The sequence below is a fragment of the Triticum aestivum genome, chromosome 3B (assembly GCF_018294505.1).
Source record: "Triticum aestivum cultivar Chinese Spring chromosome 3B, IWGSC CS RefSeq v2.1, whole genome shotgun sequence".
Classification (NCBI taxonomy): Eukaryota; Viridiplantae; Streptophyta; class Magnoliopsida; order Poales; family Poaceae; genus Triticum; species Triticum aestivum.
The window spans coordinates 323,588,469-323,612,225 of record NC_057801.1 but is presented as its reverse complement, the minus strand read 5'-3'; the positions used below and the strand labels follow the sequence as shown (position 1 = coordinate 323,612,225).

At 47.4% G+C, this 23,757-nt stretch overlaps 2 protein-coding genes across 4 annotated transcripts in view; one reads left to right on the top strand and one right to left on the bottom strand.

The window, feature by feature from the left end:
- The window catches only part of LOC123069814 (CBL-interacting protein kinase 8), a 40,250-nt gene extending 17,059 nt beyond the window's left edge, over positions 1-23,191 (bottom strand). For 2 of the 3 annotated variants that reach the window (XM_044492748.1, XM_044492749.1), the window contains exons 1-10: positions 22,922-23,190; positions 21,077-21,139; positions 20,897-20,968; positions 15,162-15,269; positions 15,004-15,078; positions 14,864-14,917; positions 11,311-11,436; positions 10,171-10,260; positions 8,296-8,418; positions 1,802-1,915 (exon numbers count right to left, since the gene is read on the bottom strand). In XM_044492748.1, coding sequence (XP_044348683.1) covers positions 1,802-1,915; positions 8,296-8,418; positions 10,171-10,260; positions 11,311-11,436; positions 14,864-14,917; positions 15,004-15,078; positions 15,162-15,269; positions 20,897-20,968; positions 21,077-21,139; positions 22,922-23,101 — 1,005 coding nt within the window. In that variant the 5' untranslated portion in view covers positions 23,102-23,190. Of the gene's footprint in view, positions 1-1,801; positions 1,916-8,295; positions 8,419-10,170; positions 10,261-11,310; positions 11,437-14,863; positions 14,918-15,003; positions 15,079-15,161; positions 15,270-20,896; positions 20,969-21,076; positions 21,140-22,921 lie in introns of all 3 variants that reach the window. The other variant, XM_044492750.1, reaches the window with a different exon arrangement.
- On the top strand, positions 2,768-6,932 carry LOC123069815 (uncharacterized). Its single transcript, XM_044492751.1, has 3 exons — positions 2,768-2,855; positions 5,967-6,297; positions 6,391-6,932. Exons 2-3 carry the CDS (start codon positions 5,971-5,973, stop codon positions 6,835-6,837), a joined length of 774 nt encoding a protein of 257 aa, XP_044348686.1. The 5' UTR covers positions 2,768-2,855; positions 5,967-5,970; the 3' UTR covers positions 6,838-6,932.
- Positions 23,192-23,757: the final 566 nt, after the last annotated feature.

The window sequence follows — 23,757 nt, the reverse complement described above, 5'->3', positions numbered from 1 at the left end:
TACTGGTACATGGGATTTGGTACCATTACCTCCTCGTTCAGTCCCTATCACTTGCAAATGGGTGTATAAGGTTAAAACCAAGTCAAATGGTTCTGTGGAACGCTACAAGGCTCGCCTTGTTGCAAGAGGTTTTCAGCAGTCTCATGGGAAAGATTATGATGAGACGTTTGCTCCTGTTGCTCACATGACTTCAGTTCGAACTCTAATTGCTGTGGTTGCTACTCGGTCATGGAAAATTTACCACATGGATGTGAAGAATGCCTTCCTTCATGGTGATTTACATGAGGAGGTTTATATGCAGCCACCTCCAGGTATCAAGGTTCCATTAGGTCATGTTTGTCGTCTTCGAAAGGCTCTTTATGGGCTTAAGCAAGCCCCTCGTGCCTGGTTTGAGCGGTTCAGTTCTGTGATTCAAGCTGCCGGTTTTTCTCCTAGCGAACATGACCCTGCACTCTTCATTCATACATCTGAGCATGGCCGTACATTGCTTCTACTTTATGTAGATGACATGTTGATCACTGGAGATGATGTTGGGTATATTGATTTTGTTAAGAAAAAATTGAGTGAACAATTTAAGATGTCAGATTTGGGGTCTCTCAGCTATTTTCTCGGGATTGAGGTTGAGCACACCGATGATGGTTACTATATCTCCCAGCAAAAGTACACTCAGGATTTGATTCTTCGCTCAGGTCTCACTGACACACGCATTGCTGCTACACCTATGGAGCTTCATCTGCAGTTGCGTCCTACTGATGGCACTCCTCTTGAGGATCCCTCTCGCTACCGTCACATCGTCGGCAGTCTAGTGTACCTCACAGTGACCAGACCTGACATCGCACATGCAGTCCATATTCTCAGTCAATTTGTCTGTGCTCCCACCTCAGTTCATCATGGTCACCTATTCCGAGTCCTTAGGTTTAAGGGGAACTACATCTCGCCGCTTGTTCTATGCTAATTCCAGTCAGCTCCAGCTTCATGCTTACTCTGATTCCACTTGGGCGAGTGATCCTATTGATCGTCGCTCGGTCACTGGCTATTGCATATTTCTTGGTACATCTCTCATTGCATGGAAATCAAAGAAGCAAACTGCCGTGTCTCGCTCCAGCGCCGAGGCAGAGCTTAGGGCTCTCTCTACTACTACAGCAGAGATTGTATGGCTTCGCTGGCTATTGGATGATCTTGGTGTCTTATGTCATACACCAACACCTCTTCTTTGTGACAGCACTGCTGCTATTCAGATTGCTAATGACCCAGTCAAGCATGAGTTGACCAAACACATTGGTGTGGATGCATTTTTCACTCGATCTCATTGTCAACAATCCACTGTTAAGCTACAATATGTCCCATCAGAGCTTCAAGTCGCAGATTTCTTCACCAAGGCACAAACTAGAGATCAGCATAGGTTTCACACTCTCAAACTTGGTGTATCAGATGCTCCTGACCCACCTTAAGTTTGAAGGGGGGGTGTTAAGTATATATGTTGTGTTTGTCTTGTACAGGCCCAGGCCCATAGTCTAGAGTGAGGTATGTTGTGTTTGTCTTGTACAGGCCCAGGCCCATAGTCTAGAGTGAGGCCCAGGCCCATGTAACCTTGTATATCTCTCTCTCCTCCTCAATACAGAAAACTTTTCGGTCATTCTCTCTTCCTCACGTTCTCTAACACACTCAACATCTCAAGAACAAATCAAGTTTCACTCTTCACATATTACTCACTTTTAATATTGTTAAAATAAAGTGCATTTGGCAATTCAGATGATTTCTTCGTGAAAACATTCGGCATCACAAGTGGCTTGCATAATACCTGTCGGCGATCAAATAGGGCAGAAAGGTTCAACCCTTGAGATAGAATAATTAGATCGAATGCATTGAGCGTCAAAGGGCCTGCTTCATCGTCAAAAGTATGTTCATTGTCCTCCTAAAATGACAAATATGAAGACAAGAAAAATTACAAGAACTGCAAGTACAAAGTACACCAGAGTTTATTTAACATATTGGCTAATTTTTATGTACTATATGAATGGTTGCTAGATGTTGGATTAAATTCATTTGCTCAAAACATTAATGGAACATAGTTTCATAAATCATCAACACTGCGTTCGGATGTCTGAATTAGGGCCTTCGAATTGGATATGGTATTGGCTACCTGCCAATTCAGGCGTTTGGATGTATACCGAATCGAGGGAACGAAAACGGGCCCAATACAGAGCCGAAATTTCATCCACGCGCGCAGCCCTCCCGCGATACAGAGCTCTTTGCCTCCGATTTCGCTCGAATTGACCTAGTCCCGCAAAAGAAAATGTTTGGAGACAGGCTCGCTCCCGACCTGCCCCTTTCCTCCCCGCGCGAGACGGAAGCTTCTGGAGCCGCCGGCTGCGCAGGTATTCATCCCCACCCCCACGCCATGGACCTCCCCCCCCCCCTCTCTCCGGCGGCGGCGGAGCTTCAAGCCCCCGCGGCTGCCGCCCTTTCCCTCCCCTGCAGCGCTCCTTCCTCTGCCGCCCGAGCCGGCGCAGCCCTGGATCTGGCCTGTGTCGCTGGCCGGCGCGGCCTCCATCCCTTCCAGCTCGCTGGCCGGAGCGCCTTCCATCCCGGCCATCTTGCTCCGGCGCAACCCCTCCATCCCGCCTATCTTCTTCATCCCCTTATCCTCTGCCATCTTCTTCCCCTTCCTCTTCCATCTTCTTATTCCACTCCCCTGGACCCCCTTCTTTCTTTTCAGTTGTTCTGTTCTTCCCCTGCTGTCCGTGTCCAACATGTTCTGTTCTTCCCTTGTTCTGCTCCAATGAATTATTAAAGCCCATGTTCAATTTTTGTAGGTGCTGCTGATAAGTGGAACCCCGGGAGGCTGAGTTAAGGTATGAGCTGCATGGTTATGTGACTAAAAGTTGTGTGCTAGTTATACTGATTGAGATCTTATGCTAGTCATATTGATTGAGATTTTGTGCTAGTCATATTGATTGAATGATGCATGGTTATGTGACTAAAAATTGTGTGCTGGCCATATAGCATAAAATTGACATGATGTGTATAAACTGTAGTTGTATCATGTCTCATCTGGAATTTATTGCTTCCATTACCGAAGAAAACAAAAGAAGAAAGAGAAAAAGGATTATTATGACAGCCATGTATGTTGAGTCAGTGTGTCTTGGGCTAGCGTATCTTAGTACGCAGAGGGCACCGAAGAGTTTGGGCTGCTTTAGTGATGAAGAGCAGCGATATGGTCTTCGGAAGTATTTGCTGAAGGAAATGTACAATGGGTCAGAAATCACTTGCTATTTTTTTTAGAAAAGGAGGATGACCCCCGGCCTCTGCATCTGGACGATGCATGCGGCCACTTTATTAATTATTCTCACAAGACCTTACAAAGTCATACAACAGTAAGACTAAAGCCACCGTCTAGGCAATATCTGCCGCTACTCCTATCCAGTTGATGTAGGGATGCTGATAGTTTGGGCCTAATACCAAACAGACCTCGCAGCCAAACCTAACATCTATGACCTGAGGTCCCAACCAGGACGCCTGCCGGGTATGGGGCACCCATCAGTCCGGCGCACTCTTCAACCCGGACGCCTGCCAGGTATGAGGCCGCCGCAGCCACCTGCCACCAACCCATCTTCAGAGCTGTACTGTTGCATCTACCGTGCCAGGTCTCTCTGCCATCGACGCCACCACGACGCCAGACAGCGTAGTCCTCCTACGCGAGTCCATCCTCGCACATCGGACGCCGAATCTGCACTGCGCCACGCCGTAGAGATCCGTCGCCATCAATGTATAGGATGAAGCACCGCTCCACCTAAGATGCGGTCCACTGGTCCCTCGAGCCCGTGCACACCTCCAAGAACGACGCCCCTAAGGGGGGAACGACATAAGAACGCCGCCGTCTTCCGATCAACTAATCTAGGATTTCCCCCGGAGGTAGCAGACAGTGACCTTGAAACTCTCCTCGGCGATGCCTTCAAGAGGGAATGTCGCAAAATAGCGCCGCCACCGCCGGCTTTGGCAATAAGCCGAAAGCAAGTTTTCACCCGGATCTGTTCGAAGGACCTCCATCAAGCATCTCGTGCACGGATCGCCGCCATCTCTGCCGGGGACTGGACGATGGATCCAGGCCGCCGCCGCCTGACCGGCCATGGCACCACCGCGGTGCCTAAGCCGGCGCCGTCAGGCCCACCATGCCTGCCTGTAGACGCCCTCCAGATCTTCCGGCCCGCGGACGAAGCACGCGATCTGGGCCGCCGCCATAGGTGCTCCTCGGCCGCGGGAGACGGCGCCTGCGCTGTCGTTGCTGTCACACTCGCCGCCGGGCGCCCGCTGCTCCTTGCCGCCGGTGCACCGCCGATCCATGAGCCGCCGCCGACGACAAGAGATCGCCACCACCGCGCGAGGGGGAGGGCCCCGCCGCCGCCGTCACTGGCCAGGCAACGCCGGCCAGGCCTCGAGTGGCGGCAGGAGGAGGGAGAGAGGAGCTGAGGCCTAGGGCCGGCGCGTTAGATCGCCCCCCGTGTCGCCAGGGGCTGGTGCTATGATGAGTTGCGACTAACAGAAAGAAACTTTCATGCTCTGGGCACGATGTTGCGGGAGAAGTGTGGTCTCATTGATAGCATATATGTGACTGTAGAAGAAAAGGTTGCTATGTTTTTATTGGTTGTTGGACATGGTATTAAAATGAGGATCCTGCGGGGCACTTACAAGCGTTCATTAGACACTATCAGTAGGCACTTCTCCTCCGTGTTAACAGCCATACTTTCCCTAACTGGGGAGTTTATCAAGCTTCCCAATCCATCTGTCGAGCCTCCGGATGATTACAAATGGAAGTGGTTTGGCAATGCATTGGGAGCACTAGATGGGTGTCATGTTGATGTTTCTGTTGTTCCATCTGACCAAGGAAGGTATAGGAACAGAAAGCAAGCAATCACCACTAACATGCTAGGTGTGGTTGACTGGAACATGAAATTTCTTTATGTTCTACCTGGCTGGGAGGGATCTTCATCTGACTCGAGAGTGTTGCGTGATGCAATGAGAAATAATCGTCAAGATGCATTTGTTGTACCGCAGGGTATGATTATTTCTCTTGACATTTACTTTCTTCTCCATGTAATTGTTAGCTAACTTCAATTGGTCCACCATAGGAAAGTATTACTTAGTGGATGCTGGCTACACCAATGGGCCGGGCTTTCTTGCTCCATTCCGATCGACTCGGTACCACTTGAAAGAGTGGGTTGCAAGTCAACAACAGCCCCAAACTTCTAAAGAGCTCTATAACTTGCTTCATTCTCGTTCTAGAAATGTTGTGGAGAGAACTTTTGGATTGTGGAAGAAAAAATGGGTCATACTAAGAGTTCGATCTTTCTTTGATATAAAGGACCAGGTAACAAAAGTTAAAGTGATGTTACTAATGGATAGTGATGACATGCTGATTGTGAATCTAATTTTGTGCAGATTCGAATTATTAATGCTTGTTGTGTGTTACACAACTTTGCAAGGGATAGGCAACATGTGATGGATGATCTATTGCTTCCAGAAGTTGACCATGAACTAGATGATTTGGAACTTGAGCCGGGGGATGACGCTAACTTAATTACATCTGTTGAAGTCACAAATGAATGGACCAACTTTAGGCAAAACTTTGCAGATGACATGTATGCTGAGTACCTTGTGAGGCATGCAGAACTAGAGATGTAGTAGCTTGATGATGGTAGTCTCATTTTGTGTAGTAGCTTGATGATGGTGGCCTCATTTTGTGTAGTAGCTAGATGATGGTGGTCTCATTTTGTGCAGTCGCTTGCTGGATATCTTTTGTGTGATAGCATAGGTGGCTGTGATGATGCCTTGTGTTGTACATGCATCACCTTCCCATATATATATATATATATATATATGATAGTGTTTCTCTAAAATTTGCACTTTCATGTACCATTTATTTATGCATAATCTTGATCCAACATGCTGTTTTTCTTTGTTTGTAGCACCATGGCTGAAGGAGTTGTAAGGAGGAATTACACCACATGGGATGATGAGATGGATGGTGCACTGCTTGAGGTGCTTGTTGATCATCACAACAATGGCGACCATTCACAAAATGGATGGAAACCACATGTGTATTGTGCAGCCATAAGGAATATGAAGGAGAAGTGCAACAAGGATATCACAAAGGACAACATTTTGGGAAGGCTTAGGACTTTCGACAGGTACTATGAAGTCATTACCAAGATACTTTCCCAAAGTGGTTTTGGGTGGGATTGGGTGAATCATAAGCTATCAATGGATAGTGATGATGTCTGGATCAAATATGTGGAGGTAACCATCATAATATGCACATTCATGTTTACCTTTTTAGTATGTCACATAACAGGACAGCAACTTTACTCTTCGCTTGTGTGTATTTTGCAGGCTAATAAGAAAGAGAAAGGATTAGCTTCCTACAAGACCAAAGTAGTGAAGCATTGGGAGTCCACATCTATCATATATTCAAAAGATCATGCCAATGGTGAAGGTGCGATGACTGGTGCTGAGACTGCTGCAGATCCAGAAGCAGAACCAATAGAAATCTCTCCAGAAGTGGCACCAAAGAGGCAACGAACAGGTGAGTCCATTATGTGCATGATTGGAGAAATGAGGGCTACTTTCAAGGATGCTTTGAAGACAACTGATCCACTTCCACTGCCAAAAGCTACCACTCCTGCTGCAATTCTTGCTGCACTTCAGTTGATACCAGACTTAGCAGAGCCAGACATGTTGCGATCATATGGGAAGCTGATTCTTAATGAGCGTTTGTTTGAAGCTCTAATGGAGTTGCCCATGGAAATGAGGAAGGCCTGGCTGTTAGTGTTGCCTTAAATTTATCCAAATGTTGCTTTTCAGCTTGTCTTGTTTAACTACTGGAACCTATTTGAACTAGTGCGGTGATGTTAAATTTAGAACTATGTGTTGTTGTTGTTGAGAATTTGGAAACTACATATCTGAACTACGTGTTGTTGTATGTGGTCTGGTTAAGAATTTGCACTCTGTTCGCATAACTATTGTTGTTGTTGTTAGAAATTTATCACTGTTCCTATTCATGTGTGAATATTATTTGGTGTCGTCGTGCCTTTCTATCTAGAATATATATTTTTTCATTTTTATTGCTATATAATCATTCAATTATACTCACAAATTGTACAGATTTTGATTTGATGCATAAAACACAAAGCATGTGCAATTCCATAGTATGTCATTCGAACATGATTTGGTATTGAGATTCCATGGCCCAATTCCACGAGCAACCGAACACGTGAATTTGTATTCATGTCCATTACAGTTTCCACTCTGAATTGGAAATGAAACCAATTTAATACAGAGGTCTCCAATACAGACATCCGAACACAGCGCAAGTGTTATGGCTAACAGGATATTTGATCGATTGAGAAGAGATCAAGGAAACATTTTCTTTTATGGAAATATAAATGTCAGCCCTTGATACCATGTTATGAAGGCAACTGGCACTTCCGTGAGGCCATATGCCAGTATACTTACACGTACATGTGTGGTAAATATGCATGAAACCCCTTATACAACGGGGATACTACACAACTAATATACAGAAAATGTATACATCTCTAACACTTACTAATCCAAGACAAATAAATACAGGTGTAAACCCTGACAATTTCCATGACAAAAACATATCCACAAATTAATAGGTTACCTAATGCTTATCAAAAGCATGGGCATGGCAATATGTATGTGCATCATGTAGATTTTAAGGGTTTTCAGGCTAGCTTATATTTACCGATCTAAGAATGAGCAAGGCAACATGTGTGTAAGTCGGCTTGCTCCATTTGGCTTAAAATAAGTCTTTCGATAAGCAATCCCAAGCTGAAGGTCAATATGTGCCTGTTAGGTCAAAGAGAGGGAAATCTGTGGTCTGTTTTTGCCTTATAGCTCGATAATTGCGAAAGAACAAATACCAAAGAAACTAAAGTATCGAATACAGTGAATATGTGGAAGTACAATGGGTAAGTTTTTTTTAGTACATGGGTACTAAGTACTGAGAGAAAAGAACTCGTACAAATCACTGGTGAGGAAAGCAAAATGTAGTTTACATATCCATAACACCAAAACGTATTTCTACGAGTAAGGATTGGAGGGTGGAGGCCATAAATTGTCCTTATTCCTTAAGCCTTAATGTCACGTCAGTGTTCTAATTTTGCGAGGGATATAGCTGAAACCAAGTGCTGAGCACTGTATTATACAAATATACATGCAATGCCTTCCTTCCAAATGAATTCTAGGAATATGGTGAATAGAATTATATACCTCAGGATCATCAAAAGCTGCATTAACATCATCGAGATTGACTTCTTCATTTTCTACTTCCCTGACAGGTTCATAATCTTTCTTAAACCATTCATCCTTTCTGATCTCTTCTATCCTGATTCGCTGTTCCAATTCAGAAACATAGTAAGTCAAGAATACACTAACAAAGATAGTAACTACACACATATGGAACGTCCTTGCATGTTAGGGATATCATAACTAATATTCACTGAATTATATTTGTTATTTGTACATCTCATAGCAGCTACTTCAACATACAATAAATAATTTCTTTTGCAGAAGGAAACTAACGGGAGGTATGAATTAACAAAGACAAGGTGACATGTGAACCCAGCCAGTTTGTTTTCAAACAGATGCCTTAAACCGATCAACTGACCATGACCAGTGTCACACAGCCAGGATTATGTCATTCACCAAGTAAAATCCTAACTTACAAAATGAACGACGGGTTATGTCAGCAAACGGTAGTACATTGAACTAAGGACCCGGCTGGATCAGAGCCAGGGGCTGCCCGACCAAAAAATTGGCATTGACCAGAACGATCGTTTCTGTTTGGATAAGCTCCAAAATTTTGGCTCGCCCAAGGCCCTTCAGCTCTCTACGTTGTATTCGTGACCAAAATATTGGAGAGGCGCTGGCGACTGAATCCTGCGCCAGTTTTTTGGCTTGCCGATGGTTCACAGCTAGTATTGACTTTAGCTTATGAGATGAGTACTTGGTGGCTCAAAGAGGCACCTCTTGTATTGACTTTGCCTATTTGTGTGTTCTTCTTGTGATTTCCCCTTGTTTCCCTATTGTTCTTCATCTTCATCCTTGAATCCGCCTCCAGATCATGAAGATTGGGCCACCCCTATGGTTTGCCCTGTATAACACTAGACCCAGGGCTCCTAGTATGCGTCCAAGAGCTGTGACGACATCCTGTTTCAGGGAACGGTTGGTTCGAGCTCCTGGAAGCTGAACTATAAGTCTTGGGCTCCCCAAGGGTCAAATTCTTCACGTGCCTCACGTGCTGGACAGCCAAGCACCAGGCACGTCGAGGCCTGCAACACGCGCTATGTTGCGTACTCTGTGATCAATTGGAGGAAATGATGGCTCATATCCTCACCGGATGCTCCTTCACACGCACGGTGTGGCACGAGGCGCTTGACTGCACTCGACGGTGTGCCATTCCGATGAGCTGGGCGGATTCGTGGACTGGTAGCATCAAACGTGTCATTCTGTCCAGACCTCCACGTGTAAGAGCACTTCTTCGGCCATCATGTTGGTGACATGGTGCATCTTGAAGCATCGCAACGCGATCATCTTTGATAGTGATCAACTCAGCTTGCCTTACCTCCTCAGCGCGATCAAATCAGAGCCCAGACAATGGGCGATAGCGGGCCCCGAAGGGTCTTGCGGCTTTGTTACCGGATGAGGTGGTGTCTAGCGGCTAGGGGCGCCGTGTTGTAAACCGGGTGTGCCCTTCTTTGGGCTTGTACAAATTCTTGATAACAATGCATCAAAATACAAAGCTTTTGCATTTTCTTGAAAAAAAGAGATGAGATAAATATGAGATGTTGTCGATGACAGGTTTCTTGGTATTCAGAGTGATCTTCTTTGGCATGTTTGTTATAGTACTTTGTTGGTTTTTGGTTTTTTCCCTTTTGTTGGAAAGACCTTTGTTTGGTGACTTTGCAATAAAGGATGTAATAAGTTGGGTTGTATGCATCTGAACATGCAGAGAATGGGGTAAAGCTTCCATTATCTAAAAAATATGAGATGCTGTCAATTGCTAACAAAACTTTAAAGCAAAATATAAACCATTTAAGAAATCATATACAATGTTAGACTAAATAATTGTAGAACTTCACTTACTGTATCTGGGCTAGGATCCAGAATTCTACGTATCAGTGACTTAGCACCACTTGGAAACACAGCTGGGAATGAATATTCTGCGGTCTCAATCTGCATTAGGAAAAACAGACTAATATGCAGAAAATACACTTTCCATAAAAACGCCGTGTCTAAGAAAATAACTGTTCTCGCCACCAAGAACACATATGCCATTGACCAATTAGTGCACAAATCGTGTACTCCCTCCGTCCCAAAATAAGTGTCGCTGATTGGATACAAAGTTGTACCAAATCAACGACACTTATTTTGGGACGGAGGGAGTAATAAATATCTACATACTCCCTCCGATCCCTTTTAGTCTGCGCATAAATTTTTCTCATTTTTCTCGCAATAGTCTGCGCGATCTGGATGCTGAGCGATTTCTTCCCGGTCTATCCCTATTCCTCCGCTCGGCGTGCAACACTAGCCTACTCGCATGCATTAACTTCTGGCACGCATGCAGCGCATGCACCAATAACAGCCATGCAGAGAAATACTACTCGGGAGGTGGGGGAGGAATCGAGGAGTGGCCAATAACTGGCTCGCGTAATTACCGCATCCCAGCTGTCCCGGTTGTTACGAGCCATCCAACAGAGGGGTAAGTTCGTCCAAAATCAATGATACGTAGTGCTCCTTGGTATGCGTGATTTGAGTTATGCGCAGGGTAAAAAGGATCGGAGGGAGTACAACTCTGCCACAGGCCCCCACAGGTGATAGAAAAAGCTCTGAATACAAATTTATAGAATCTCTACTAGACTACAAATGTTATATTTCCCTTGCAGCTAACAAATTAACAAAGTATAAGAATCGCTATGGTCGCTAGGTCATTATATTACCACATTCTATGATGCTTGACTACTAACACATATAGTACTTACATCGACTAATCAATATCTACACACCTAGTATGTTTGGTTATTTTGTGGTGGCTGGATCACATAACTTGCAAGACAAACCAAATGACATTACTCTTATATGTCAAATACTAGTGTAACTTCGCATATGATAACAACAAAGTTTCAAATGGTTGACCACACGGATCTCAGAACGACCTATATTCAGATACCGCGAGGAGGGAGGTTGACTTCTAGTAAAGTGGTCATGAGCTTATAAGAAACAAACCTTCCCATAAAGGGTAGTCAAATCTACTTCATCGAAGGGAAGATAACCTGCCAACAGGACATATAGAATAACTCCACATGACCATGTATCAGCAAGTGCTCCATCATATCCTTTATGACTAAGAACCTGTTTCATAAGATAAATTAAAATTCTGCATCACAGTTAACACAATATTTGGCAGGTAAATGCATCAGTAGCTATACCTGACAAAGAATAAGAACAATGAATTTATACAAAGCAAATAACAGATAGCTATAACAACAATAGCTACAATAAAGCCTTTTGTCCCAAGCAAGTTGGGGTAGGCGGGGACATCACCCGCCCCCCCCCTTCCGAGTGAAACATGTGCAAAGGTAAGCTCCTCCTCGGCGAAACTTCCTAGTGATCTTCCGGCCACTCTGATCACCCTAGTTGTTTATAAGCCATGCTTCCATCCCCCACCCCCACCCCCCACCCCCCCCGGCGGATAAATTTGGTGTACTAACCGAACAGAAACCTATGAGAACCCAAAAGAGAAGAGAGAAAGTGTAAGTATATAAAGTAGAGTAAATTAAGGTCTAGGTACATGAATTGTCAACTTCCATGCAGTCCTATCAAGAGCCAAATCCCTGGGTACACCAAACCTTTAATTCTCTTGTCACCGCCTCGCCCAAAGTCAACTTTGGTCCCCCCCCCCCCACCCCTTCCAGTATTTTCGCTACTCTTTAGAAATACAGCTATTGACTGGTGCTTCTGCAAGCCTCCGTTGGATATGTCCAAACTACCTTAGTCGGTGTTCAACAAGCTTCTCTTCAACCGGTGCCACCCCTACCTTATTACTTATTCCCTCATTCCTAATTCGGCCCTTTATTGTACGGCCGCACATCCACCTTAGCATGCGCATCTCAGTGACACTCATTTGTTGGATGTGTGGTCTCTTAGTAGGCCAACACTCAGCTCCAAATAGCATCACAGGTCTGATCGTCGTCCTATAGAACTTACCTTTTAGCTTTTGTGTGACCTTCTTGTCACGAAGGATGCCACATGCATGCCGCCACGATAGGTACTGGTTCCATTTGTGAGTCAACTTAAGTATAACTAGATAACTGTGCAATGGTACAAGTTCAAACTTCAAAATTGGACAATGGAACACTAAATTAAAATATAACAATCATCTCATGTTGGTTGTTTTGGAGACAATTTCATTGACTGGTGGGGTAGTCGGCCATGACCCCATTTCACCGTTGCTAAGGAAGGGCTTATCCTCATTGACAATGTTGACAGCATGGTGGGTTTGAGAGCAGAGAAATGAGCTAGCTGGCAAAGTTCTCACCCACCCCCCACCCCCCTCCTCTCCCCCTCCTCTAGCGCCCCCGCGGGCGGCAGGGGAGGAACCCTAGCCGCCGGCCGCCTCTCCACCTCCCCTCCCCTCTCCCGCCGCCGCCAGAGGGCGTGCCCGAGCGAAGCCCGCCGGCGGCGGGGATTCTCACCCCCTTGTGCGGCTGGGGCTGGCGCGGGCCAGGGCGGTAGGATCAGGGCGCTGCGAAGCACGGGACGCGGCGCGGCGGCGGCGGCTCTACGGGTGGCACGGGGCTCTCCGGCGGGCGCGATGGGCTGCGACGAGGTGGGCCGTGCCCGGGGTTTGGATGCGGCGCCTCGGCCGGATCTAGCCCTATGGTGGCACTGTCTGCGGGCGGCCACCTCTGCCGGGGCCTTCCTGCCTGGTGGAGGTGGAAGATGGTGGCGTCAGATCTGGCTTCTCAGCGGCGCGGGCCTTGGGAGGCTTGGGCTGCGGGCGGCCGCCTCGACCAGGGCCATGTCGGCTGGTTGGACTGCCCGCGCAGTAGCGGCGGTTGCCCCCCCCCCCCCCCCGATGCTTGGAGTGCTTAGAGCTACGGTTGGAGGCGGGCCCGGAGGGTGGAGCACGGTGGCTCGACGCTCTTCGTCTTTGGCTGGCCACGGTGGCAGGGGCGCTCCGAGGGGTTGGCAAGGGTGCCTCCAGGTCTTGCTATTGCCAGGGTGACGATGGTGGCCTGGCCCCGGTTCAAGGAATGGAGAGGTGGCTGCGGCGTGCCCGGCAGCCGCCGGTGGCTTCCCCCTGTCGTGTTCCGACCGGCTGGGTCCCATTCTCGCCCAAAGGGCCCGCTTTTCTGGCAGCAGCGTCGATGGTCCGTGTGGAAGGTGGGGTGGTCTTGGATGCCAGGGCAGCGGCTCTAGTGGTGGAAGCCTGGTGCTCGTGGGCGGAGGCCGTGGCTCAGGTGTCGCCCGGTGGCCATGGTCGTGTGGGCGGCGTGGTGGCCGGGGATGACGATCGGTGGTGGTGCTGCGGCTTCCGTACCTATGCCGGGGGTAGTGAGCGTGGGCCGGGGTGAAAACCCATTGTCTTCGGGCAGGCCGGCGGCAGCGAGTTCGTCCCCTTCTTGAAGGCGTCATCGCAGTCCTCATTGCCCGTCGTGTTGCTCCAGGGGAAACCCTGACCCTCAGTTCAAGCGGTGGCGGCACTCTGGTGCCGTAACCTTCCTGAAGGCACCGCCTTGGAGCTCACGGTTCATCGTCTGCAGCTTCGTCTCTTCGCGGTGGCATGTTCATGGTGGAGGACCCTGGTAGCTCTTGTAGTGGCTGGGTGTGGTGTTGTTGCGCCTAGCGCCTATGTATCCAGCCCTGGGGTGTTGTGCGTGAGTTGAGGTGGCGTGTGTTTGTATCAGATTGTGGTTGGTTGTTGCTTTATATATAAAGCGGGGCGAAAGCCTTTTTGGGTAAAGCAGAGAAACGCCCCTGTCTTCAATGGTGAGGCCCAACATCATTTCGCTGCTCGACACCATCCAAGCGGAGGCAGATTCATGAACAAGAGAAGGGGCAGGCGGCCTCCAGGAGACCAGGACTAACTACTGGTGGAGCTTAGTGCGTGCGCGCGCGCAAGCGTGCATGGGTGTGTGTGTGTGTGTGCTCCCCCTCCTTATATACCACAGATGAAGTTGTTATACCTCTGTCATTTTGGGTGTAATTCATTGATAATTGAGTACTAGATACCCCAGAGTGAGTTCCATGAAAAGTTACATTTGAGACCACATATTTTATATTTTTTACACGTAAACTGCATTTTTATACATAAAAACGGTATACTGCATAAACTAAGGGCTTCGACGATATTTTTTCGTAAAACTTGTATTGAGGTGTATTCAGAATGATAAAGAGGTATATGTTTGTTTAAGAGGTATATTTGAATGTGGGAGTACATACCCCCAGGAGTATATATACTTCTACCTGTCAATGCATTGAGACTCAAAGCTTGAAAGAAAGACAGCAAATCCATGATAAAGGCCAGGGACTTCACCAAGTACCTAGTAGGATTTGATATCCAAACCAACAAAATTTACTAACGTGTTAAAATGTACTCCCTCCGTACCAAAATATAAGACGTTTTTGCAGTTCAAATTGAGCTGCAAAAATGCCTTATATTTCGGTAGAGGTAGTAGTAGTAAAGGTAAATCTTAAATCCACTACTTTCTTGCAGTGGACAGGTTTAGTGATGTCTAACTAGAAGAACTCAAACCATGTTAGTCAGATGAAGTACCTCTGGGGCAACATAGTTTGGGGTTCCACAGGTAGTGCGTAGAAGGGCAGCTCCCTGCATGTGACCAACTAAGCAAGTCAAGAATCGAACTAAAATGAGTAATGCATTATGCATCTACAGAACTTCAGAAAGGTATACACCTGTGCAGGCCATGCACTGAGTCCAAAGTCTGAAATTTTAAGATTTCCTTGGGAATCAAGGAGAAGATTTTCAGGCTGCATACAACATGCAGAATAAGTCCAACAGGCCCACAAATTCTGAACTACAGAACACCTCATTTTTCACTTTCAATGACCACCTTTAGATCTCGATGGTAGACTCCTTTGCTGTGGCAAAAATCAACACCATCAATAAGCTGCTGAAAGTATTTACGTGCATCCGCTTCACTGAGTCTCCCATGACGAATCTGAAAATTGTTGTTTTATAGAGCTGTTAGGTTCCCATTCACATCAACAATCTTAGCAAATAGATGAAGTTGTTAGAGTTATAATATAAGTCATGTACCCCTTTGTATTTATCCCGTTGTGTAAGGGGTTTCCTGCATATGTTCCACATCTGTACATGTATATATATCGGCCTATGGCCTCATGGGAATACAAGTTGCTTATTCCTAACATGGTATTAGAGCTAGGTCAATTTTTTTACACGCCGCAACTCGTGTGATTGATCCTCCTGTGGCGCCATGGCTGCTTCTCTCTCCGTCGCCGGTTCCCCACGTCCGCTCCCGCTGCTGGTCCCCACGGCCGCTCCACTCTTTCCTCGAACGAAGCTGCAGACACGAAACCGGTCTCCTCTCTGCTCGACGCGACGCTGCCGGGATCGAAGCTACCCGCCCGCCCGCTTCTTGCCCGACTGCTGCTCGAGCTCTTATCGAAGCCGCCCGCCCGTTCCTGCTCGACCTCGGATCAAAGCCGCCTGCCCGTTCCTGCGCGAGCTCGGATCGAAGCTGCTCCAACTCGTCCTCCGCTTGGATCTGGTGTCGCCCGCGGCTCCTTTATCTCTCCATTGGATCGGCCTGCTCTGCCCCACCCTGTCTTCAGCTCGAGGCCAGATCGAGATTCTGCTTCCGAGGCTCGTCCACTTCTGATTCCTACGGACTGATCGAGCCTCCCGCCGCTGCTGCAGATCGAGACTCCTGAACGTCTGCCTTCTGTTCCTAAAAAAATGTCTGCTGCATCGGGCTATGTTGATGTCCCTCGCTGTCCGGTGATCTTTGATGGTACTAACTACACCGAGTTCACTGGCTTCATGCGCATTCACATGCGTGGCATCCGTCTCTGGGGTGTTCTTTCTAGCGAGGTCTGCTGTCCGCCACGTCCGGTTCCTTCGGTGGCCCCTACTCCGCCGACTCCACCGGTTCTTCCTACGGATGCTAATCAGGCCGCCAAGGATGCGGCTAAGCTTGCTGATGAGGCTGCTGATCGTGCTTATGATGAGAGAGTTTTGGCTTATGAAGAGGCTCTTCAGACGTATCATGGTGCTCTATCTGTTTACACCCAGTGGCTTGATGATGATGCTCGTGCTACAGCTGTTCTCACTGCTAGTGTTCTGCCTCAGTTTGCTTCTTAGTTTCTGGGTCTTCCTACTGTCTTTAAGATGTGGACCCGTCTTCGTCAGCGCTATGAGCCCTCTGGTGATGCCTTATACCTTTCTGTGGTCCGTCAGGAGCATGCTCTTCAGCAGGGTGACTCTACTGTTGATGACTTCTATGCACAGAGTTCTGCTATCTGGCGCCAGCTTGATTCTCTCCGCAGTGCTGGTTGTCGTACTTGCCCCTGTTGCCAGGCTGTCCAGGCCAATTTGGAGTTTCATCGCGTCTACGAGTTCCTGTCTCGGCTCCGTAAGGAGTTTGAGCCCCGGCGTGCTCAGTTGTTTGCTCGTGGCCGTATTTCTCTCATGGAGGCGCTTTCTGAGATTCGTGCTGAGGAGACTCGCTTACGTGTTGCTGGTTTGCTGGAGGTTCCCTCTGTGCTCGCTACTCGGGCTCCTTCCACGTCACCTGCTGCACCGACCCCTTCTCGCTCGAGTGCTCCGCCGCTCTTGCCCACTCCTTCTGGAGGCTCAGGTCGCCCCCGTCCACATTGCGACTACTGCAACAATGATGGTCATATTGAGTCCCAGTGCTACACGAAGAGGAAACACCTGCGCAAGGCGCGATCATCATCTTCAGGGACTTCGTCACCTACCTCGACAGCTTCAGCCATTGCTTTGACTGAACAGGATATTCTGAGACTTAAGCATCTGCTCGCGGCTTCAGGTTCTTCCTCGACGGGTACTGTTGGTTCTGTGACTGATGCTTCCCGCACTGAGCAACCACCCTCTACACAGTCAGGTACATCCCCATGGGTTCTGGATTCTGGAGCTTCTTTTCATATGTCTTCTCATTCTTCCACTTTATCCTCTCTTCGATCGTTGGATTCTCCTGTTCATGTCCTCACTGCTGATGGTACTCCACTTTCTGTCGTTAGTAGAGGCAATCTTACCAGTCCTTCTTATTTTGTTCCTGATGTTGCTCATGTTCCTCGACTTACCATGAATCTATTTTCTGCTGGTCAACTTACTGATTCTGGTTGTCATGTCATCCTTGACGTTGACTCTTGTTCTGTCCAGGACCGTCGCACGCACAATTTGGTTGGGGCTGGCCCTCGCCGCCGTGATTCTCAGGGTCTTTGGGAGTTGGACTGGCTTCATGTTCCTTCCGCTGCCACCACTATCACCAGTTCCTCCGCTTCAGTCGCCTCCGTTACTGGTTCCTTCAAGCAGTGGCATCATCGACTTGGTCATCTGTGTGGTTCTCGGTTGTCGTCTTTAGTTCGTCGAGGTCTTCTGGGGTCTGTCTCAGGAGTTGTCTCTTTAGAGTGTCAGGGTTGTCGTCTTGGCAAGCAGATTCAGTTACCATATTCACATAGTGAGTTAGTGTCTAAGCGTCCTTTCGATTTAGTCCATTCTGATGTATGGGGTCCGGCTCCTTTCGCTTCGAAAGGTGGTCATAAATACTATATTATTTTCATAGATGATTTCTCTCGTTACACATGGCTTTATTTCATGACTTCTCGTAGTGAGGTGTTGTCTATTTATAAGCGTTTTGCTGCCATGGTTCATACTCTGTTCTCTTCACCCATTCGTGTTTTTTGTGCTGACTCCGCTGGCGAGTATATCTCTAAGATGTTGCGTGGTGTTCTTGCTGAGCAAGGAACTCTCTCTTAATTCTCTTGTCCTGGTGCTCATGCTTAGAATGGTGTGGCTGAGCGAAAGCATCGTCATCTTCTTGAGACGGCTCGTGCATTGATGATTGTTGCCTCTCTCCCGCCTCATTTTTGGGCTGAGGGCGTCTCCACCTCCACCTATCTTATGACCATTAAGAAAGGCACTCTTAACATCAAGCTGAGATATAGACCAGTGGCGTGCAGAGGCAACGGCAAGAAGTGTACGAACAGTGGTCATATGGGCCACAGGAGCAAAAGTCTCGTCATAATCACGACCATGCTCCTGCTGAAAACCACGAGCCACAAGACGAGCTTTGTGACGCTCAAGAGAACCATCGGAGCGAGTCTTAACCTTGTAGACCCACTTACAAGTGATGGGACGGACTCCGGGAGGAAGGGAGACAAGATCCCAGGTACCAGTGCGTTCAAGAGCAGCAATCTCCTCTGCCATCGCAAACTGCCATTCAGGATGAACAACAGCCTGACGATAAGAAGTCGGCTCAAGAACAGCGGCACCAGCGGTGGGAAATCCAAAGCGATCAACAAGCGGACGAGGACGAGAGCGCAAGCCATAAGTAGGCTGAGAGGAAGATGAGGACACATCCACAGAGGCATCCACAGGTCGTGAACGACGAGTGTAACACCGAGGAAAAGATGGAACAATAGAAGGAGGAATCGCCAAGGTAGAATCGAGGGGTGGCGACGAATTAGTCACCGGAAATGAAGGTGTAGAATCCGGTGACATGCTAGGCGAGGAGACCGGGGAAGATGGTGGCTGCAAATCGACGAGAGGTGGAGAAGCAGAGGGAGTGGAACGAATAGGCACAGGCTCGACGGGGGTGATAGGTGAGTCAGGAAAAATGAGGAAAGAGAGATCCTCCACTGAAAAGGTCGAGGAAGATGGGCGTGGGTAGAAGGGACGAGACTCATCAAAAGTCATGTCTCGAGAGATACGCATCCGACGACCGATAGGATCCCAACAACGATAGCCCTTATGCTCATCACTGTAGCCTAAGAAGACACACTCAACAGACTGAGCGGTCAGTTTGGTGCGTCCGCGAGGGGCAAGAAGAACATAGCAAACACAACTAAACAAGCGAAGCGTCGAATAATCGGGAGAACGATCAAAAAGATGCTCGAAAGGAACATGAGGAGGTGTACATGCAGCCACCACCTGGGTATTCTGTTCCTGATGGCATGGTATGTCGTCTTCATCGCTCTCTCTATGGCCTTAAGCAAGCCCCCCGCGCCTGGTTTGAGCGTTTTGCCTTTGTGGTCACTGCCGCTAGTTTTTCAGCAAGTGCTCATGATCCAGCATTGTTTATTCACCTTTCTCCTCGTGGTCGGACTCTTCTTCTTCTCTATGTTGATGACATGATCATCACTAGGGATGACCCCGAGTATATTGCCTTTGTAAAGGCCCGTCTTAGTGAGCAGTTTCTTATGTCTGATCTTGGACCTCTTCGCTACTTTTTTGGGATTGAAATCTCTTCTACCTCTGATGGCTTTTTTATATCCCAGGAAAAGTATATCCAGGATCTTCTTGCTCGTGCTGCTCTTACTGACGAGCGCATTGTTGAGACTCCTATGGAGCTCAATGTTCACTTCTGTGCTACTGATGGTGATCCTCTCCCTGACCCGACGCGTTATCGTCATCTTGTTGGCAGTCTTGTCTATCTAGCTGTCACTCGTCCGTACATCTCTTATCCGGTTCATATTCTGTGTCAGTTCGTCTCTGCTCCCACATCGGTTCACTATAGTCATCTCCTTCGTGTTCTCCGGTATCTTCGGGGCACAATCTCTCACCATCTATTCTTTCCTCGCTCCAGTTCTTTACAGCTTCAGGCCTATTCGGATGCTACGTGGGCTAGTGATCCTTCAGATCGCCGTTCACTTTCTGCTTACTGTGTTTTTCTTGGTGGTTCTATCATTGCCTGGAAGACGAAGAAACAGATTGCAGTTTCCCGTTCGAGTGCCGAGGCTGAGTTGGAGCAATGGCTCTTTTGACGGCAGAGGTGACTTGGTTACGATGGTTACTTCAGGATTTTGGTGTTTCTGTCACTACACCGACTCTGCTCTTATCTGACGGTACAGGTGCTATTAGCATTGCGCGCGATCCTGTGAAGCATGAGCTCACCAAGCATATTGGTGTTGATGCTTTCTATGTGCGCGTTGGTGTGCAGGATCAGGTTATTGCTCTTCAGTATGTGCCTTCCGAGTTACAGTTGGCGGATTTCCTGACAGACTAGAGCACAACATGGATTTTATCTCTCCAAACTCAGTGTTGTTCATCCACCATGAGTTTGAGGGGGGGGGTTAGAGTTATAATATAAGTCATGTACCCCTTTGTATTTATCCCACTGTATAAGGGGTTTCCTGCATATGTTCCACATCTGTACATGTATATATATCGGCCTATGGCCTCATGGGAATACAAGTTGCTTATTCCTAACAGAAGTGAAGACACTAAGTGACCCGATTCAAATTTAAGTAACAGAAGTAACCATCATCACGAGCAGCATATAACCACATGCATTCTAGCAAATACCCAAAACGTGGACAACCTAGGGGGGAAATGTGTCGTCTTGCTAGTGTTTAATAAGATTCAAGGTATTTCACCCCTTTCTACACATACTTCTTACTTAAGCAAAATGCTCAGAAACAATAGAATGAAGTTTCAAAAATCATGTTTGTACATCCCAGAAGGACCGAGCCAGAGAAATCCAAGAAACAAACCTAAGAGTTAGTTCAATTTTCATAGGTCGATTTGAAGTCAAGACTGACAAAATGACAATGAGAATTATCACTGAGAAGAGTGGGGTCTTACAATTTTGTCAAATAGTTCACCACCAGTGATGAACTCCAAGATTATAAATATCTTCTTTCGGCTCGCCAAAACCTGCACATAACAGAATAGCACGCAATGATCCCGCTGGTACTCAAAGACATACAACGGAAAAAAAGATCAACAATTCAAACAGCTATCAGAAAGAAGCAGATATCGTACCTCATGTAATCTGACCACATTGGGATGCCTCACGAGCTTCATTATGGATATCTCTCTCTTGATCTGCATACAATAATCATGTGAGATTAAATCTCACCCTCATAAAATAAATGGTGCTCATTCAATTAACTTATGCAGCTAATACTGTTTTCCTCCTCATAATCACAAACTTAGGACCATTACAATAAAAAGGTGGGGAGAAATGTTTTCATGCACTCGTGGACACCAAAATATAAAAATAGATGAGCAAACCAAAATGCGTCGAAGTTTACCGGGAAAAGAGTTAAAGAAATGCCTCAAACCCTTGACAAATCGGGAAGGAACTCCTCAGCCAGAGAATATAAGGACCGTCTATGGTCAGATTGAACATCTCCTCCGTCCACCGCTTTCTAGCACCAAGGCAAACACCAACCAATTTCGTAGAAACTACTGATTGCGGATTAAAAGTCAAAATAGATGTGCCCACGAGTCACTCCAAGAGCATTTGGAAGGAACAACAGAGGCAGAGAGCACCAAATTGTTGGCCAACAAACCCAATCCAGACAAAACAGAACTCCCATGCCCAATTCTTCGTGAATTCTCATTCCCTCCAACCAAACTGGTGACTTTATATCTCATAACCCCTAAATTCCCATTCCCTAGCGTGTTTGGTAACTTTCGGGTTGGGACTGGGAATGGGAATTTAGAGGGGGGGGGGGGAGTTGTGATGAGATTAGACATGGGAAGTTTTATTTTATTCCTAGTCCCTTGTTTGGTATTGGAAGAGTATTACACGTGGGAATTTAAGAGAGGTGTTTATTCCCTCGTTTTGTTAGGGGGAATTCATGGGGACACTTAGCCAAGAGATGGCAATATAAGTTATGATGAAGGGACGGAATGTTCTGTGTAAATCAATTCTCACCCCCTTCCCTGTTAATAAAATCGAGGGAGTTGAACTCTAAACTTCAACGCCCAATCCCTCCTAAACTCCTATTCCCTCCAATCAAACGGGTGCCTTTATCTTACAGCGTGTTTGGCAATATTTGGGAAGGGGAATGAGAGTTTAGAGTAGGGAGTTGTACCGAGACTAGACATGGGATGAGTCATTTTATTCCCAATCCTCTGTTTGGCACATGATAGGAATTATGTACGAGAATTTGAGGAGAAACTGTATTCTCTTTTTTGGTTGAATTGGCGAGGGACCAGGCAAGGGAAGTTAAAGTAAGTTATGATGAATGGTTAAGATTGACTTACTAAAACAATTCCCTTCCAACTTACCAAAATAGGCTTTCGCCCCGCTTTATATATATAAACAGTTTTGCTAAAGCAACCGCCACAAGACAAACAAGGTTCATAGAGGATACAAAATCATGCCTCCCCTGTTAATAAAACGGTGGGAGTTGGAGTCTCAAGTCTCGTGACTATTCCCTTATGAATTCCCAATCCTCCCAACCAAACAAAAGATTTGAAGTCTCCTGCCCCTTCAATTGTCATTCCCTAGCTCTAGTTACCCCAACAGCCTGTTTGGTAAACACTCGGGCAGGGGAATGGGAGTTTGCACAAGGGTGTTTATGAAGGGATTAGGTACGGGAAGTAGATTTTTACTCCCATTCCCTTGTTTGGTGTACGATGGGAATTGGCATGGGATAAAACTCTGCTCACGAATTAACAGGGTACCCCGGGATGAAATCGGTGGGAATTGGCTTCTCCAACTCACTTTTAATCTCCTCACCCCTCAACTCACATTCCCCATCTCTAATTCTCCCGAACCAAACACGCTACAAGAACCCCTAAATTCCGATTCCCACTTTCTAATTACCTCCAACCAAGAGATGGAATCTAACAGAAAACTGAAACCCTCCTCACCTGATCCACCATCTTGTGCTTGAGGATGGAGGAGCGATCGAGCACCTTCATGGCGACGCTCTCCCCTGTCTCCGTGTTCTGCGCGAACTTGACCTTGGCGAACGTCCCCTCCCCGATGGTCCGCCCCACCTCGTACTTGCCCACACGCCGCAGCGCCCCTCCCCCTCCTCCCCCAACCATCTCTCCCTCTCCCTCTCCCTCTCAGGTTGGTCTCGGTATTGGCCGGTGGGTGACTTGCGAGGAGTTCAAAAAGGTAGTTGTAGCTTTGGAGTCGTACTGCGGCTGCGGGGGCTCTCAAAGTGCTCAGCTCGACAGCGCCATTCAATGAATTATTTAATGAGATTTGGCACCGCAGCAAGCGACCGTGTGTGCCGCCCGGTTTAAATGGGACGGGTAGGTACGTCTATGCAGGGGTGCAATTGCGGGTGAAAAAGAAAGGGCAGCACTACGCGCCGGTGTGCCGGCCCAAAATTGGGCCGGTCCGCGCGCAGCCGTACGATTCAGCATATAGGAGCCGTTCGATGCCCCTGTTGAGTATCGTAATTATTAGGAAAGCTAGAATAGCGTAGGATATTATTTTACCTTACCTTGTACTTTAAGATGATCATGTACTCCTATATATATGCCCATAAGGCTCAAGCAATACATCAAACTATTCCACCAAATCCCTGTCTCTCTTCTAACATGATATCTATCGCAAGTCGATCCTAAAACCTACCGCCGCCGCTTCCGCACCTGCGCGCCGCCTCCAGGGCGGTCGGCCTCCATGACCACCGCCGGGGGCCGCGCCACCCGTACCTAGGGTTCGTCCACCGGTCGTGTTGACCGGCTGCCAT

What these genes read in the sequence shown, in the direction of transcription:
- LOC123069815 (XM_044492751.1), top strand. Translation starts at nt 5,971, where the DNA reads ATGGCTGAAGGAGTTGTAAGGAGGAATTACACCACATGGGATGATGAG. An exon ending in TCTGGATCAAATATGTGGAG is followed by an intron (nt 6,298 to 6,390) that starts GTAACCATCATA and finishes TGTATTTTGCAG; the next exon opens with GCTAATAAGAAAGAGAAAGG.